Source organism: Dendrobates tinctorius, unplaced genomic scaffold (genome assembly GCF_039654945.1).
Source record: "Dendrobates tinctorius isolate UK_male_01 unplaced genomic scaffold, ASM3965494v1 ptg000003l, whole genome shotgun sequence".
Classification (NCBI taxonomy): Eukaryota; Metazoa; Chordata; class Amphibia; order Anura; family Dendrobatidae; genus Dendrobates; species Dendrobates tinctorius.
In genome coordinates, this window is record NW_027361671.1 from 16,557,252 (window position 1) to 16,575,740 (window position 18,489).

Genomic DNA, 18,489 nt, shown 5'->3' on the forward strand with positions numbered 1-18,489 from the left:
TCTATATAGAGCAGATAAAAGAGAATAATTAGTTGTGTAGAAAGGCAAAATGAGCAATTGTAAGTACACAATGCTGTATAATATGATGGTTGTAATATATTAAGCGTATAAAACTTTGATCAGAGGAGAGCTTCTTTAACTTGTAGCAACATGCATGAGGCTGTAATTGGAGTATAGTATCTCTATGCTTTATTAAGGCATAAGGTCATTATAGATTCAGGTTACCAGTAGTGATGAGCGAGTATACTCGTTGCTTGGGTTTTTCCAAGCATGCTCGGATGTCCTCCTAGTATTTTGGCGTGCTCGGAGATTTAGATTTCATCATCTCAGCTGCATGATTTGTGGCTGCTAGACAGCTTGAATATATGTGTGGAATGCCTGTTTGTTACAAGTCACAAATCATGAAGATTAGATGACGAAAACTAAATCTCTGAGCATGCCAAAATACTCAGAGGACACCCGAGCATGCTCTGGAAAACCTGAGCAACGAGTATACTTGCTCATCACTAGTTAGGCCTCTTTCACACATCCGTTTGTCACCATCAGTCAAAATCCGCCCTTTTGCAAAAAAAACGGATCCGCCATTTTTCTTGGCAGATCCGTTTTTTTCCCCATTGACTTGCATTATCGGCGGATCTTGACGTTTTTTTACGGATCCGCCAAAATTTTAGCGTCCGCTGACATGACTGGACGGACCATGAAACATTTTTTTGCCTGGCCGGATCCGCACTTTTCACTGCGCATGCCCGGAAGAATTGACTTTGGCAGAAATTTAACCCTAAACCCGGTTCTGGCGGCTGAAAAAAACACTCTCTCTCTCTCCCCTTATTCCAGACACGGTTCCTTTAAAATTCTACCTTACACGGATCCGTCAAAACAACGGTCCGGTGCCACCCGTTTCTTCCAATCCGCCTGCAGATCCATTTTCCGCCATTTTAGTGGATTTAGACTGAGCAGAAAAATGGATGTGTGAAACAGGCCTTACCAGTTCAGAACTCCCGTGAGCCAGAGGAGAGACGAATCCAGCTCATTCATTCATTACAAGTGTTAACCTTCAGTTAAAAATGTGCTGTAATAATATGATAACTCTTTTAAAAAATTGGTTATGAGATAGAAGAACTATAAAATACTCATACAGTTGTAATAGGTGTGTGTTCATTGAGAAAAACATTAAAGGGGTAGTCCGGTATAAACTACTGCTGTGTGACTGCAAACTTGTGACTCCTCCCACAGCATCCACTGTGTGCTGCCAGGATTCGCCATTGTCTGCCCCGGGAATGAAGGTCACGTATGTGACATGCATACCCCTGGGCAGAACCCGTCTGGTGGGCGCAGAGTGACTGCAGACTTTTCATTTTAGACTGGAAAACCCCTTTAAAATAATAAAAAAGCAAAAACAGCATTCTCTTGACTTATTAATAAAACATCTTTATTGACTCCTGGCATAGTCACATGACTAAGAGCGAATGTCAAACAAAATATCTAAAGAACAGATAAACTTTATTATTATTACATTATCCTAAAGGCATAGTAAAGTGAAGCTTTAATGAAATCTACTTCATTGCCTTATTGTTTTCTTCTTTCCCAAATAATATGCGGCAGTCCTCTTTAAACACCGAGCTCAAGCGCCTTTCAAAGCCCATTTTAACTGCTGCTCATCCAGATCCACTATGTTCAGGTTGTGTACAGGACTTTCCTTGACTGAGCATCTCCGCTGTTCATCCCCCATACTAAGAAAGGGAAAATTCCCATACACAGACTGTTTTAGTAGTGTATGGATGTTGCTGAGCAGCAGCTGAAAGCATGAATTGGGCGTTAATATACCACTGCAAGATAATATTTGGGTGAGAAGCATGCAAAATGAGGCATAGTACAAAAATTCAGAAGTTTTCCAAAGTGAAAGAAGGTTTATTCTATGTTTTTTTTTATGTTTTTCTATGTACACGGTGTGCCTGTTATTTACCTTAAAGAGTAACTACTTTGGTAATATATCTTATCACAGAAATCTACTTCTGTCTCTTCTTTTACTCTCAATTCATGGGTAAAAATCTGTTTTCAGTAAAAACAGATTTTCTCCTTACTGGGATAGGAGACAGTTGGTGCTTATAACATTCTATGGAGATGTGTAGCTGGATGTAGACGCTAGAGGCTGACACAGCCAAGTTCTCCTGAAATCACATGGGCATTTAAAGAAGATACATGGGAGGAGCTTTGTGTAGAAATCCCGGTCTTTTAACTGCTCTCAGCCAATAGAGCCTTCTATTATTGGTTATATAACCTGTTGCAAAAACTATATACACTGCATTAATTAAATGTATGTAATTATATTTTAATATATATATTTCATGATGTGCTAAAGGTGATGATTAGGGAATGAAACAATTTTTAATTATTATTATTTAGGATGATATATTATTGTGCATGGACCATCCAAATTTTGGAAATATGGAATATACTTTTCACTCTCATGTAGGGCATGTAGAATAACGTTAAGTAATGCAGAGTACCATACTTAGCACTGTATTTGTCACTTATCATGCACTGTACAGAATGCAAGTATTTACACACAGGACCTGTCACAAAGAGATAAATATCACACTGTGAAATTCCCTGCACACTGAAATCCTGTGCTCTCATGGAGGATACATATTATCCTTTTACCTATCACCTGCGGTGACAAATCTGCCAAGAAAGACAGTAATAGCCTAACTACACTCAAGCGAATAATCTATATGTATATAAGGACCAGATATAAGTGCCTTGCAGGATTCCGATTCTGAAATAGCTCACAATTACGGTACTATCAAAGCTTGAAGGGGTAAATGGTACTTAAAGGGGTTTTCTTTTTCTCATTTAAAGACACACTCCTCCCATCTAAATTTGTATCCTTTTAATATATTGCAGTCATCATATTACATAGCACTGTGTACTTACAATTGCTCATTTTGCCTTTCTACCCAGTTAATAGTTCTCTTTTCCATTAGGTCAATTACATCCCATGATTAAAAACTGACTAGCTGAATACTTCTAAGCTCTATGTAGAAACAGGAGGTCAATTTTCCCTGCATGAGTCATCACTGCAAAAGTCCCTGATGAGGAGGTGGAGTGAGCAGCTGGGTCAGGAGTTGAAGAGGGGGAATGATAAATGCAGGGATAAGAGACTTCCTGTTTCTACATAGAGCAAAGAGAAGAATGAGCTGGGTAGAAAGGCAAAATGGGCAATTGTAAGTACACAGTGCAATAAAATGATGACTGCAATATATTAAGAGGATAAACTTTTTGCTTCCTTAAATGGAAACCCTGAGGCTACATCTAAGCTTGAAATTGTAATATTTGCCTAAATACATTCTTTAAAGGAGCTCTTAAATGACTGTGGTGGTACATGGACATTAGACCACATGTTTTTTGGTGCATGTCATGATTCTGAATCATGAAAATGACCACTATTATGGAAAGTGACCACTTTAAAAGTTTCCGCAGATGCCATCTGGGTATCATATTTGTCCCTATCTAGTTGCCTTTCATATGCATGTTTCTATTTTATTCCGCTATGTGAGACTTTCATGAATGTTCCCTGCCTGCCAACTTCAGTGTTAATTGCTGCCAACCCGGACCTATTGCCTGCTTGACCCCGACCAATCCCCTGCCGTTTTTGTACTGTGATTTTGAACTCTGTGCGTTCTCATTTGACCATCTGTTGTCTGGTCTGCACAGGAATAACAGGTCCATGTTTATGCTCCTAGAGCCAGTTGACTGAAGGCCAACATTTATTATCTGGATTCCCAAGGAAGAAGAGTAAAGATAATGAGGACGAGGAGACTGGACACTATTTTTGGGCAATCAGAGACCTGACTGAATGTTATATCCACATTCTCATACAGAAACATATTTCTCAGGCAGCTCTAGAAAAATTGCTTTACTGGCATCGCGAAGATGACGTATAGTCCAAGAACGAGAATCAAAACAAATTATTAGTAGGAAAAATATTATGGCGTAAAGTTGCAGTATTAATTTCCATTGGTGTGTATGTTAGCTGAAGTTTATTATTTTTGATACTTGCCCATTTTATCTCGATAGGTCAGACCGGCAGAAATTTTAAATCGAGCATTTTTAATTCTCCAAAATGCAAAAAAATAGATAATGAAACAGAACAGCAACATGGCCCCTGGCGTTAATCCCACACTTTATAGAGTGTGATTTTATTTCATGTTTATCCAGCTGGATATAAGGATCCTTAGCGTGTAGAGCCTTGCATCACAATCTCAGTGGACCTGGGAGTATCATGCCTTTTGTGTATAATCATATTATTGCCCATAAATTTACCTCTCATAAAGCTCGGAACAGATAAGCAAGTCAACGGAATGAGCAATTAGTTGACTAACCATAGAAGGCCCATTTACTACTAATATTTGAAAAGTCGGGTTTTGTCTGATGAAGCATGTAATGTGCCAATGCTATGATTTGTCAGGTCTTAATTAGCCAGACAAATGTGAGCTGCATTATGTAGCTCCCACTTCAAATCCTTGCCAAGCAGAAAAGTGGAGACAAACAATTAAGAAAAACAGAAAGCCAACCATGTAATACAGTCTGTCATTACATATTCGCTCTAGCTTGGCATATGCGCGCTGGAGCTACAGACCATCTCACACTCTGAATATGAAATTCATACTATAGTCACAGTCATGTCGTGCTGCTGGAGCTTAGGGTTTATCATTGTCATCTGGATCACAAGCCTAATTCTGCTTTTAATATTGGTCTAAATTACCAACATTTTTGTCATTCAACATCATCGTATAAGGTTTTTTATTATTATTTTTTAGCTTAAAAATACATAGATTTCTGGATCTGCAGTGATTTTTTTCTTAAACAGAGCAAGCTAGTCCTTTTGGCTGTTGTTGGTTTTGCAGCTTAACCACGATCACTTGATTCAGCTCTAAATGGAATCTGCTAACAGATTTTTGCTACCAAATCTAGGCCAATGTAGCATGGCTTGCTCTAATTTTCATAAAATCAATCTTTCAACACTTGGTGATAATTACTAGGAGACTAGTAAACCTGTTGGCAGGTAGTCCAATCCCACCGCCACCTCCGATTGGCCCTCATACACCTTTGGTAAAAGTTGGCTGCTCCCGCCCATCATTTAATGCTTATTTGGGCCTTAAATTGCAATATTATACATGGACATATGCAATGCTGTTCATTTCAATTCGTTTTATTTAATTTAATTTTAGGCAGCCCATATTACAAATTGTAAAGCAACACTTATTACTATGTAGCATAAAATAAAAAAAGCTTGGGAATTGATAAAATCTATATGGCAGGTGAAAAATATCAACTGATCTGAAGTAAAGAGAAATTGAACATATAATAATAATAATATTTAATACAATTTACTTTTAACACGAATATACATTATGAGTTGCTATGGTTTTAATTCACTCTCAGAGAGTCAACCGGTGACTTTTCAGGAAGCTGATTTCAATTATTGAGGTGGATTCACAGTGATGTGACAATTCTGGCAGCTGGAGTTGTCCTATTCTTTATGTGTAGTGATGATCGAGTATGCTCATTACTTGAGATTTCCAAGCATGCTCGGGTGTCCTCCGAGTGGTTTGTAACATAGTAACATAGTTATTAAGGTTGAAGGGAGACTTTAAGTCCATCTAGTTCAACCCATATCCTATCCTAACTTGCCCTAACATGTTGATCCAGAGGAAGGCAAAAAAAACCCATGTGGCAACAGTAAGCTTCACATTGGGGAAAAAAATTCCTTCCCGACTCCACATACGGCAATCAGACTAGCTCCCTGGATCAACGCAATATTAAGGAGACTAGTGTATATACCCTGTAATATTATACTTTTCAAGAAAGGCATTCAGTCCCTTCTTAAATTTTAGTAGTGAATCACTCATTACAACATCATATGGCAGAGAGTTCCATAGTCTCACTGCTCTTACAGTAAAGAATCCGCGTCTGTGAGTATGCTTAAACCTTCTTTCCTCCAGACATAGAGGATGCCCCCTTGTCCCCGTCACAGGTCTAAGAGTAAAAAGATCATTAGAAAGGTCTTTGTATTGTCCCCACATATATTTATACATTGTAATAAGATCACCCCTAAGCCTTCGATTCTCCAAACTAAATAACCCCAAGTGTAATAACCTGTCTTGGTATTGCAGACCCCCTAGTTCCCTAATAACCTTGGTCGCTCTTCTCTGCACCCGCTCCAGTTCAGCTATGTCTTTCTTATACACCGGAGACCAGAACTGTACACAGTATTCTTAGTGTGGTCGCACTAGTGACTTATATAGAGGTAAAATTATGTTCTCCTCATGAGCATCTATGCCTCTTTTAATGCATCCCATTATTTTATTTGCCTTTGCAGCAGCTGCTTGACTCTGGCCACTAAATGTGAGTTTGTCGTCCACCCATACACCCAGGTCTTTTTCAGTGACTGTTTTGCCCAGTGTTTTACAATTAAGCACATAATTATACAACTTGTTCGTTCTACCCAAGTGCATGACCTTACATTTATCCCCATTAAAGCTCATTTGCCATTTATCAGCCCAAGCTTCTAGTTTACATAAATCTTCCTGTAATATAAAATTGTCCTCCTCTGTATTAATTACCCTGCAGAGTTTAGTGTCATCTGCAAATATTGAAATTCTACTCTCTATGCCCCCTACAAGGTCATTAATAAATATGTTAAAAAGAAGCGGGCCCAAAACTGACCCCTGTGGTACCCCACTGCTAACCGTGACCCAGTCCGAGTGTGCTCCATTAATAACCACCCTTTGTATCCTATCCCTGAGCCAGCTCTTAACCCACCTACACATATTTTCCCCTGTGTGTGCTCCGAGATCTAGTTTTTGTCGCCGCACCTGCATGATTTGTGGCTGCTAGACAGCCTAAATACATGTGGGATTGCCGGTTTGTTAGGAAATCCCCACATATTTTCAAGCTGTCTAGCAGCCGCAAATCATGCAGCTGCGGCAACACAAACTAGATCTCGGAGTACACCCAAACTACTCGGAGAACACCCGAGCATGCTCGGGAAATCTCGAGTAATGAGCATACTCGATCATCACTACTTAGGTGTCTTGTTGATATGACATCTGGGCTTACAATGTGGTTAATTGCTAACATCCTCCAGATACGGTCTCTAAGGTGAGCGCTTGGAAATCAAACATCAAGGGTCTATATTAAGATGCCTCAGTATGTCCAGTAGTCTTCTATTTTGAAACATTTATATGTTCCAAGAAACCCCTTTAAAGCGATGAATCTATTAACATAAGGACTCAGTTTTCTGCACCCATGACATTTTAGGGGGCTGTTTAGGCTGGCTATACATAAGTGATCATTTTTGTCATCAGACATCTATCTCTGCTGACACCTATATACATGTACATATTGGTGCTCGACTTGGTTGAACGTTTATGTTTTCACCTTGAGAGAGGAGAATCCTCTGTCAGTGGCTTATTTCTCCTAAAAAAGGATCAGACGCTGAAATTGCAACAGTCCACTCATTCTCTTCCTTGATACCCTCTATCTGCAGGTAAGAGTAGGAAAGACCCCATACATATCAGATTTGTGACTGATCCCACCTAAATCAGTGTGTTTAGCCAACCTTTATTTAGCATGAATGGGGCCTTTAATGGATGCATAACAATATAAACTTTCCTTTCCTTGTATTTTTTTTGCAATGTGTATTAAGGCTTCTAAAAAAGGCCATCAATTGTATTCATTTTTTTAAATTCCTATAAAGAAGTCCATAGTAGACACATGGAAAAATTTTACATTTGGAGCACACCAAGTACTGAAGAAAAGAAAAAGAACCCCAAAATGCACCAAAAAATAATGGCACAGAAAAAAATGAAATATTTCTAGTGCATTCAACACTTTCTTGTTAACTTATCTCTAATATATGGCCATGGTGTCTTGTCTGAAAAAAGGCTTTTGAAGATGAGAAACATTATATTTGAGGAAAAAACTCACTTCCCAAATTCCCCAATGTGTAAGAATTCCGGAATAACCCATAAAATAAAATGTAATGTAATTTTAATAACTACATTTCTTACGATAAGATTTGGTGTAATGTTAAGCCCCCGTCACACTTAGTGATCTCGCTAGCGAGATCGTTGCTGAGTCACAAGTTTTGTGATGCAACAGCGATCTCACCAGCGAGACCGCTGTGTGTGACAGCTATCAGCGACCGGCCCCCCTGCCGGGTATCGCTGATCACTGTGGAAACCTCTGGACATTTTTGGGGTCGCTGGTCTCCCGCTGGCCAGCACGCATCGCTGCGTGTGACAGGCGGGAGACCAGCGAGCAGGAGCTGGTAACTAGGGTAAATGCAGGGTCTCTAAGGGGCGCGCAGCGCCTAGAAACCCGATGTGTACCTTAGTTACCAGCGCGCTGATGCAGGGAGCTGGTAACCAAGGTACACATCGTGTTTCTAAGTGACGCATATCCCTTAGAAACCCGATGTGTACCTTAGTTACCAGCTCCCTGCATCAGCGCGCTGGTAACTAAAGTGCACAGCGGCGTCGCTGGTGCTGATCGCTGGTGAAGCTGCCTGTTTGACAGCTCACCAGCGATCATGTAGCGACTCACCAGCGATCCTGACACGTTGATATCATTGTCAGGATCGCTGGTGAGTTGCTATGTGTGACGGGGCCCTTAGGTAGGTAGACATCCGGTCTTATCAACACTTCTCGGAGACTATAAATGATCTCCAGGTGCAGATCCTGTACGCCTGCTAGATTACAAGGTACCTTTCTATGTCTTCTCTCCTCTGATGTCGTTTTGATAAATAAGCCAGACATGGTCATCACATAGAACAGGACACAATAGCTTATCTTGTCTAGGAGGCCTGGAGTGCACATGATGTGTGCTAACTGCTAAGAAACAGAAGTGGGTCACTGTACGTCTACCAGATCCTGCGTGCTCTTCAGCTTATATAAAAGGGACACAACCATCTAATCAAGGCTAGCCTGTAGAACCAATGTGCACAAACTTCATTCTACTAAGTTATGTATATAATATACACAAAACAGAAAAATTACACCTTTTCAGAGAAGGTTTTAAATCTTATCATGTGAAATAATTAAAATTGCAAATATCTAATTTTATATTGCTGAAATGGAAATTACAGTTACGGTATTTTATTCTTAAAAACACTTTCAGAAACCCAAACACAAATACAAAAGGAGTGAATTAGGTTGCTTTCACACTGCGCTTTTGTCCTACATTTGTTAGTCCCATTGGAGTTTACGGCTGAACCCTCTGCAAAATGGGTTTCAGGCGTACGCGCCGGAAGAGTTTTTAATTTAAGGGTGCAAACAGAGTCAACGTGTGCTCTGTCATCCACCATTTTTGGGAGTATATGCCTACTGGAGGCGGACACTTAGTGGCATTCTACTACATCTAAGTGTCCATCTCCAGTAGATGTATACACCCAAAAATGATGCACGACAGAGTATTCAATGGCCCTGTCGGCACATGCACCGAAATCCCATTTTGCAGGAGGTTCAGCCATAAGCCCCGTTGGGACTAAAAAAAATTTGTGAAGAATGCAGTGGGAATGGGCCCTTAGTTGCAATGACAATAAAACTTTTCTGTTATTTTTGTATTGTATTTGATCCTAAAAGCAGGTAAAGACACAGTATCATGCCACGTAAACATTTTGAGCACATACATTTTAATTTGCCTTTGCAACAAAGTTCCACCTTGGAATAATATTAATTTAAGGGGTTGCCTGTGTTAGGGAACAATTTATAATTTTTTTCAGTTATTTGCATTTATTTGGAGAGAAGAATCATTTTTGCAGTTGCATTTTAATAATAAGCCATGCACTGTTTGCCTTCTATTGCCACTGTTGCCTGATAACAGCAAAAATAAAAGAACTAAATATTACAGTGACATAAAAATGAAGCCTCATGTATCACAATAAAAAGCCACAAAACCACTTTAGTATGCAAACAAGAAATATTTTTGCAGCTCTCCACCTCATGTATGAAAAAAAATTGAAAATATGCCTGGACAGGGACTTGTTAAATAAAAAAAAAATGTCCTCGATGGTGAACATCCCCTTAAGATATTTTTCTTCAAATATGCCTTTCAGCATCTTTACTGATTTTTCGCTACCTTATATTCTGTACAGCAAATGAGATATGGCATACATAGCACCAACAAGCTGCTCTTGACGATCCAGTTATTTTATTGACTTTTTAATGACCTCATTTTCAAATAAGTATTTTTGAATTCTATGTTAATAGATGAGATTCCTCAATACAAGCCCCTCATATATTGACTGCCTTAACCACCTCCTGCATTAGAGGGTCATTTTCCTTTAAGGGGCACATTAGGGATAGGGAATAGTTGCATCTGGGTTTCCCAATAGATTTCAGCTGATGGCTCGGGTCTCTGCACTGGGATCAGCTTATAATTCTCAAGGCACCTTGCTTGTGTTGGAGAAAAGAGAATTTGTTTGGTTGTCATGTCCATGGACAATGCTGGCTAACTACCTAATTTCATTAGCTAAGCCAGCCCCAATCTTTGCCTATACATTGGCTGTTACAGAAAAGGGGCCTGACTTAGCTATTCAAAATGTATCCTGTGTCAATCCCAAGCCAGAAGTAGAGCTGAAGGGACCCAAGACATCTGAAGATTGGAGCAGCTTTGTTGAATTGAAGCATCAACAAGTCCATAGCTTTCATCATGAGACCAAACTCTTAAACCTCAATATCAGACCACATATTTTACCTCAGTATTTGTAAGACAAAATCAGGAGAAGAACAGATGAAAAGCCTTAGGCTATGTGCACACGTAGTTTTAGGTCCTGCGGATTTTTCCACACGGATTTGGAAAAATCCGCAGGTAAATTCTCAGGTCAAACGACCTGCAGTTTACCTGCGGATTAGCCTGCAGTTTAGCCTTGCGGTTTCACACCTCTACAATGGAGAAGGTGTGAAACCGCAGAGGAATTCACACAAAGAATTGACATGCTGCGGATTTGAACCCGCAGCAAATCCGCGCGGAAAAATCCGCAGCATGTGTGCAGCGTTTTTGAGATTACCATAGAAAACAATGGTACTGTACAACACACCTATATCTTGTGCGGACCCGCGGAGCCTGAAACGCTGCAGATCCGCAGCAGAATCCGCAAAGTGTGCACATGGCCTTATAGAAACATTTGCACCACTTCTGCATTTTTCACCCACTCCTGGTTTTGGCTTACAAATATTGAGGTAAAATACTGTCCATATACTGAGAGTGTGAGCATGGCCTAAATCACAATATATGATCGCATTCACATGTTGAGTAATTGGTTAGTACTTACATCAGTATTTGCAAGCCAAGACCAGGAGTGGGTGATAAATACAGAAGTGGTGACGTGTTTCTATTATACTTTTCCTCTAATTGTCCCACTCCTGGTTTTGGCTTACAAATACTGAGGTAAAATACTGACCAAATACTGAACATGTGAATGTGGCCTTACTGGGTCGCCCTCCCAGGGCTGTGGGGTACTCAGTACCGGGCCGGTGTCAGTGGGATGTGTCACAGCGGCGGTGACCCGGTCCGTGGCCCTGGGCGCCCAAGTAATGGGGGAATTGAAATGGTGGAATGTAATTGATTGAATAGTTTGTGACGCCACCTGTGGTGTTCGGCAAGTGACATGTTAAGCCGACGCTGCATGCAGATCCTCTGGGACTAATGGTGTGTTGCAGCCAAGATGGTGAAGCTCCCCACAGGTGGAGCTGTAGTCCCAGGGCAGTGTAGATGTGGTTGGCATGGGGATGTAGCGGTGCCGGAAGGGTAGGAAGCAGGCAAAGACACAGCGGGGTGCAATTTCTGTACCTTTTCTTGATAAATGCAGTCCAGGGTCCTGATTACAGATGGTACTGGTGCAGGTTAGCCTGGAAGCAACTCAGGGATTCTCTCTCAGCAGATGGGCTGTGCAGTCTCCTTCCTAGTGCTTATTTGAGTGAAGTACTCCTAGTACTGAGTTACACTGAAGTTCCTCCCAATTCTTCTCTACTAGCACCCCTCATATGGCAGACAGCTGTAGCCGCTATTCCTCTCTTGGCTCACTCTGTGCTGTTGTGCCTCAGAGTCTTAGATGGTGGGTAGTGCATTTATAGCCTCTTACTCCTCTGGTGTCTGTTGCAGGACCATTAGCATCCATACAACCGTGGAAACCAAGCTCCAGTTCATGCGCTCTCACTGGACATGAGCCTTTCCTCTCTGCTCGATCTCTGCGCTTCTTCCCTTCACGTCTGCACACTTCACCCTTCTCACGCTAACTCTCCACTCCTTCCTCCTGGCCCTCAGAGAGCACTCCTCCCCTCAATTCAGGTTCAGAGTTCCCCCTGCTGGCCTGGAGTGGAACTGTGTTGCATGTATAGGTTAACTGCGAGAGAGACCCTTCACTGCTCCCAAGCCTGGCATTACCCTCCCTGGAGAAAGGCAAAGCCACTGTGGCGACCATACTCTTGGGGGCGCCACATTACCATGGCTGATTTTGTGGCCTGAATCCTACCTTAATCCCCAAAAAGAAGAATGCTCCTGTAAGTGTATACTTATCTAGTAACGCTTATCTAGTAATAATATGGCTTTTTTATCGGCTGTGTGATGCTACTCAGTGCCATGTTTCCTCTTTATCTCCAATTATTTTTCTTTTTATTTTCACACTTTGTGATTTAGTACAGCTTAGTGAATTCACATGAGATAGAAGAACATCTTTCATCTGTCTTGGGTTTTAAGAAACACAAATTAAGCCATTCACGAATGAATGTATTACTGTTATGGGATGAAACATTAAGGACTTTCAGGGTGAATAAACAATGTTCAATGGACACTGTTCATACTTTTCCAGAGGTCGCTTTCATCGCTCTAAACTTTGTCAAAAATATGATAAAATATATTCTCTATCATATCCACCACCCTGTAACCAGCTTCCGGTCCATTACTATGTAGAGTCAATAATTTCATGTACCGACTAAACACCCACCATTGTGCCGGGCCCTCCTGCCTTCTATTCCCTGGTGCTTATTCTATGCTCAGTCTGATATCTCACCTTTTAATTTACAGGTATAACAGGCCTACGTACACCTTATCCCACATGTGTGATGCTTAGTGTGTGAAGGTGTGTCTGGCAAATTATTAATGAAGGCAATTAATTACTGGTAGATTTCAGCATGGATCCCATGATGATAAGGAACAAGCACTTTCACTTGCCTTAACTATCTTTTTGGTGGAATCAGGCTCTGATGATGAAAGGTAATCCAGTGGTGACCTGCAAACTAAACTAGATGCTTACACAAAGACCCTCTTAAGGCCCTGTCACACACAACGAGATCGCTAGCGAGCGCTGATTTTGTGATGCAACAGTGATCTCGCTGTGTGTGACACGCATCAGCGACCGGCCCCCCCGCCGGGTATCGCTGATCGTGCAGGAATGTCCTGGGCCATTTTTTGATCATTGGTCTCCCGCTGGCCAGCACGCATCGCTGCACGTGGCAGCGGGAGAGCAACGATCAGCGAGCTCCCAGCGCTGTAAGCAGACGCTGGGAGCTGGTATCCAAGGTAAATATCAGGTAACTAAGCACGCACGTCGCTTTGTTACCCGTTGTGTACCTTGGATACCTGCGTGCTCGCGCTGGGAGCTGGTAACCAAGGTATACAGTGGGTAACTAAGCGCGCTCACTTAGTTACTCGATATTTACCTTGGATACCAGCTGGTCCTGATCGCTGGTGAAATCTGCCTGTTTGGCAGCTCACCAGCGATCATGTAGCGAGGCACCAGCGATCCTGACAAGGTCGCATCGTTGTCGGGATCACTGGTGCATCGTTTAGTGTGACGGGACCCTTAGTGAGTTACATATAATTATCTGGGTATTTTTTGTGTTTTCTTGCTAGTATAGCTTTTCATATGTCTGAAAAATGTGCAAGGTTTCTATCCAACCAGTAGTGTAGATCATCAGTACATCTACATGAAAGCGGCAGGAATCACTTCTGTCCCTGGACTGGTGATGCTGCTGAGCCAAGTGGTTGGGTGAAGAAGTCACTAAACTGGATGTCTCTGGCCTAGCAGCAAAGTAAAGAATGGCAGATTTCAATGGACTGGTGGCACTGTTGGATTTCACCATTACAGTTAAGTGAAGTTGTCCTTCTTGTAAAATGAAGATAACATATACTCTCTCATGCAACAGAATTCACTTGATTATGTAAATGTCACTCAGCTTAAACTCTCCCAAAATTTGAGCCGAGTTTCAGCTTACTGTGATATGTTTTTCTCGCATGAGAGAATTGCAGCAAAGGTGTGGAGAAGATGGAGAACTTAATTTCTCCATCTTCTCCATTGTCTGTGTCCACGCTAATCGGACTGCACTCAATTGACATCCGAGTGCAGTCTGATGTTTTACCCACACCCGGTGTGCATGATCCTATTTGCAGAGCCAATCGACATGAGAAAAAAATAGCAGATCTACACTACCCCATAGGATAACACTGGTCCGAGTGCTATCAGATAAAACATCAGGTAGCACCTATCCGATGTATACGCTGGTGTTAGGCAGACATTTAACACAAAATGGATGCTATGATGCTCATTTGCAGTTAAAAACTATGGAAAAGTGGAAAGTTTGTTTGTCTCCATTGAAGTCTATGTGAATTACAAAAAGAGAGGCGCAAGAGGCATTTTGATGAATTGACGTACCTAGTAGCCATTATTAATGAATGGGCATGCAGTGACCAGAAGGTCCTTATACAACATTATTCAACTTATTACCTCCGAAATGGGCAAATGACAGAATGAAAAAAGTGATGTGGCCAAGCAGTCTTTATATACAAAGCATAACTTCAAGATCCAGATCCCTGGTGCTAAATCCCCTGTGCCATTTATACTAGTGTCCACCTATGAGATCCATTGATAGGTCCTCCTATGAGGATCACCATACTAGCACCAAGGCCTGTATCCAACTACAAGTCTGCATTCATATATTGTTACATTTATATTTGGGAACATATTACAGCTATGCATAGGCCAAAGAAAGGGGCTTTCTGTTCCGCAGATTGTCATACCCTAATCCACATCGAATTCCCTATTCTTCTAGAATCCTGACACTATTGGTCTAAGCATGGAAATTATTGATATTTTAGGAAAAGAACACTTTTAGGAACCATGTTACATTGAATTAAGAAACCCATATATTAACATATGTAGTCATGACTATTTTTGGCTACATTTTCTCAGGTACAATGTTTCTGTCCAAGGTAAAGATCACTAGAGATAATTGTCATGCACACTGTCAAAATACAAGGTGCAGATGTAATGGGCCGTAGAGGTCCAATAATCAAAGGAATTCAAAATTCAGCGCACACTCTTAGTGCAATATCTTTCAAAGAATGTCAAAATTTTATTGTGCATTTTGGAAAAGTAGGGGGGAAGGGAACGATTGCGACATAAGAACAAAAAGATAGTCCCTAAAATTGATAATTGATGTTTCACTTGTACTACTTTATAGTTTGATATTCTAAGCTACTCCTTTTAGGGACTATTTTTTGTTCTCTAATGCCATTATGTTCTTCTATATAATTTTGTTTTTTTTATATGTCTTATTTGTCCTCCTTTGGTTTTACAGAGACTTATGATTAAGACCCCGGTGGGGTCGAAACGTTAAGTTGTGTCGCAATCGTTCCCTTTCCTCCTACTTTTCCAGTGTATTGTGAGCACTGTATATTGTATATGCACAATAAAATTAAGATATTCCATTAAGAGTGTGCAGTGAATTTTGAATTCCTTCAAGGTAAAGATCAAGCATCTGTTCCCAACAGCCCCCCTGTTGAGTAGCTTACGGTTGCTATCCCAACATATCACACCTGCACTGTGTAGATCACCATCATCTTAGTGACCCCTGAATTATTAGAAGCATCTGTTACCCTACGGTAAAGACATGTACCCAACAGTGACGACCAGAAGATAAATGAAGAACACTGAGAAGGATGTTCTCAAGAAACGACACCCAATCCTTGTATTTTTACAAATTTCCAGTATTCTGTTTTCTTTTTTTCTAATTTGGGGGTGCAATTTGGGGTCAGGGCAGCCATCCTCAAATAATTTTACATTTGTCATACATTTACAATAGGGAAGGCATTGTGAGAATGTTATATAATATTTTAGTTTTTATTATTTTTTTTATTTTATTTTATTTGTATAAAGGTAGAGTTAACTGCTCTACAATATTATAGTGTTTTTATGTATTATATAATTTTTGTATTTCTTTTCATTACGTACAAGGGTAGATCTACTTCTCTATAATGTAGTGTATGTGTTTTTCAGTAAAATTGTTTTTTTTGTCATTTTATTTTCATTAGGCAGAATTAATCTATAATATTTTAATAAAAATATGATATTCAACATCGAGACTATCTCCTTATGGTAAATAATAAAGCGACATTCCCCTCCCCCAAAAAAATATAATTTATGAAATTATTCTATAAAAATGATTTTTTTCTGAAATATTTTGGTAGCATATACCAAATAAATGTGAATACTTGTCTATATATGCAGTCCAAGGATGTATGTCTCTTGCAATATATTTTTCTTTCCAAATCTATGTTGAGCTGCCGAGTCAAATCCAACATCATTATACAGTGTTGTGATCAGAGGGTGTCAACTTTTACCTATGAGCGCGATCAGCTGTTTCCCTCTGAGCTGCTGAGCTAGTGCCACTGTTGCTTTGCTTGTCAATTAATTATTTTTTTTTTTCAGTCTGACAAAACCCAATGTTTATACATTGTGTGCACCTCTTAATATATTCACTGTGATTAATTACACAAATGTGATTCTTAAGGGGAGGCTCATTACTCTGCACACTGGAGGGATTTGTCCATAATATGCTCCATCCGTTCTTTCCTACCTGTCTGTTACGTTCATCCATTATCCTCGTGATCTGAATCTTTTTTCTCCCCATAGTCCCCGTTTTTCTTTCTTCTCTCGTCCTTAAAGCAATGTATTTTTCCTTCTTCTGCCCTTCTCACTTCTTTCCGTTTACAATTCTTTCACTTTCCTATTACCCTTTTCAGTTTACTGATCTTGACATCCGTACCTGTTTCGAAAAACGAAGGACAGTTCATCAGTGAATGTTATTAACTCGTATTAGCATATATTGTAATCAAGGCAAATTTGATGCATTTTACTCTCCATATGGCGGCTGTGACACTAATATGCCCTGCCACCTAATTGCTGCATTATCATTATACATTGCAACAGTACAGTCAGTGTAAGGCCGGGGTCAGACTTGCGAGAAGCCTCAATACCTGGCACTGCCGCCGGCACTTGGATCGGAGCGTTCAGCTGCATGTGTTTCTATGCAGCTGAACGCTCCGTTCCCGAGTGCCGGTGGTAGTGCCGGCTATTGAAGTGTGAGACTTAGCGAGTTTCTCACAAGTCTGAGCCCGGCCTAACCCTGGGATTAAGTGGAACGTTCGCTGGGTAGTTTGAGAGGTTAAGAAATGAAACTCGTTGCAGAAAATGTTATAAATTGAAAAAAAAGGTCTGTTATATACAAGTGCAGTAATGTCAATGCTCTAGCGGCCCCTTCTAGTGTTTGTTGACTTTGCTGGCCGTATATCCATGTGATTACTGAGGGCAATCACTGACCTCCGTGGTGATGTTGGCAAGCACAGCACTTAATAGATGTCGCTATTGATGGATTTCACCATTTATAAACATGAATGTATGCCATGTCATCACTTCATAAAAGTAAATAAAGACTTCCAGAGAATCGGTATTTAGCAGGTGTGTAAGGCCATGTTCACATGTTCAGTATTTGGGCAATATTTTACATCAGTATTTTGAAGCCAAAACCAGGAGTGGGTGATAAATACAGGAGTGGTGACGTGTTTCTTTTATACCTTTCTTCTGATTGTTTCACTCCTAATTTTGGCTTGAAAAAGCTGATCAAATATTGAACGTGTGAATGAGGCCTTAGGTCGAGGGCAGGCGAGCATATGCCACATACTACAATGTAGGGTCAGGAGACCTGCTGCAATGTCCGTGCATTTTGGACCATATGTGAACCATGAAATAAGCTTGTATGAACCTGGCCTAATGTTTATTTTTCGTTTTTATGTTTTTTTACATTATAACTTTTGCTTCCGGCAATTTGATTTTTAAACTATCTGTCAACTTATCCCTTTAATTGATCAAAGTCTGTTGTGCAAAGACCTTGGGATCTGACATTCTTTCTTGGCCTAACTTACTAGCCTTTGTCATCAGCGCTGTGGCAAGTTATACAACATGATGCATGCCGGGTTATCTACTGTTGTTGACCGTATCCACAATTGAAAGTTTTGTTATATCCTTTAATGTGGTAGAAGTCACAATTAAAGAAGTGGCCCCACTTCTAAGCTAAGACAAAATGATATAGTTCTGCACATTGAAAATGGAGAAAATTCAAAACTGAAGTGTTAACTGATTTACAGATC

The 18,489-nt window shown here is 40.5% G+C and overlaps 1 protein-coding gene across 14 annotated transcripts in view; it reads right to left on the reverse strand.

Annotated features, from left to right (window-relative positions):
• Nucleotides 1–18,489, reverse strand: part of MEF2C (myocyte enhancer factor 2C) — a 351,699-nt gene that overhangs the window by 166,514 nt on the left and 166,696 nt on the right. For all 14 annotated transcript variants that reach the window (XM_073586067.1, XM_073585844.1, XM_073585924.1 and 11 more), the window contains one exon: nucleotides 16,920–17,108. In XM_073586067.1, the coding sequence (XP_073442168.1) occupies nucleotides 16,920–16,973 (54 nt within the window). In that variant the 5' untranslated portion in view covers nucleotides 16,974–17,108. The remainder of the gene's footprint in view (nucleotides 1–16,919; nucleotides 17,109–18,489) is intronic.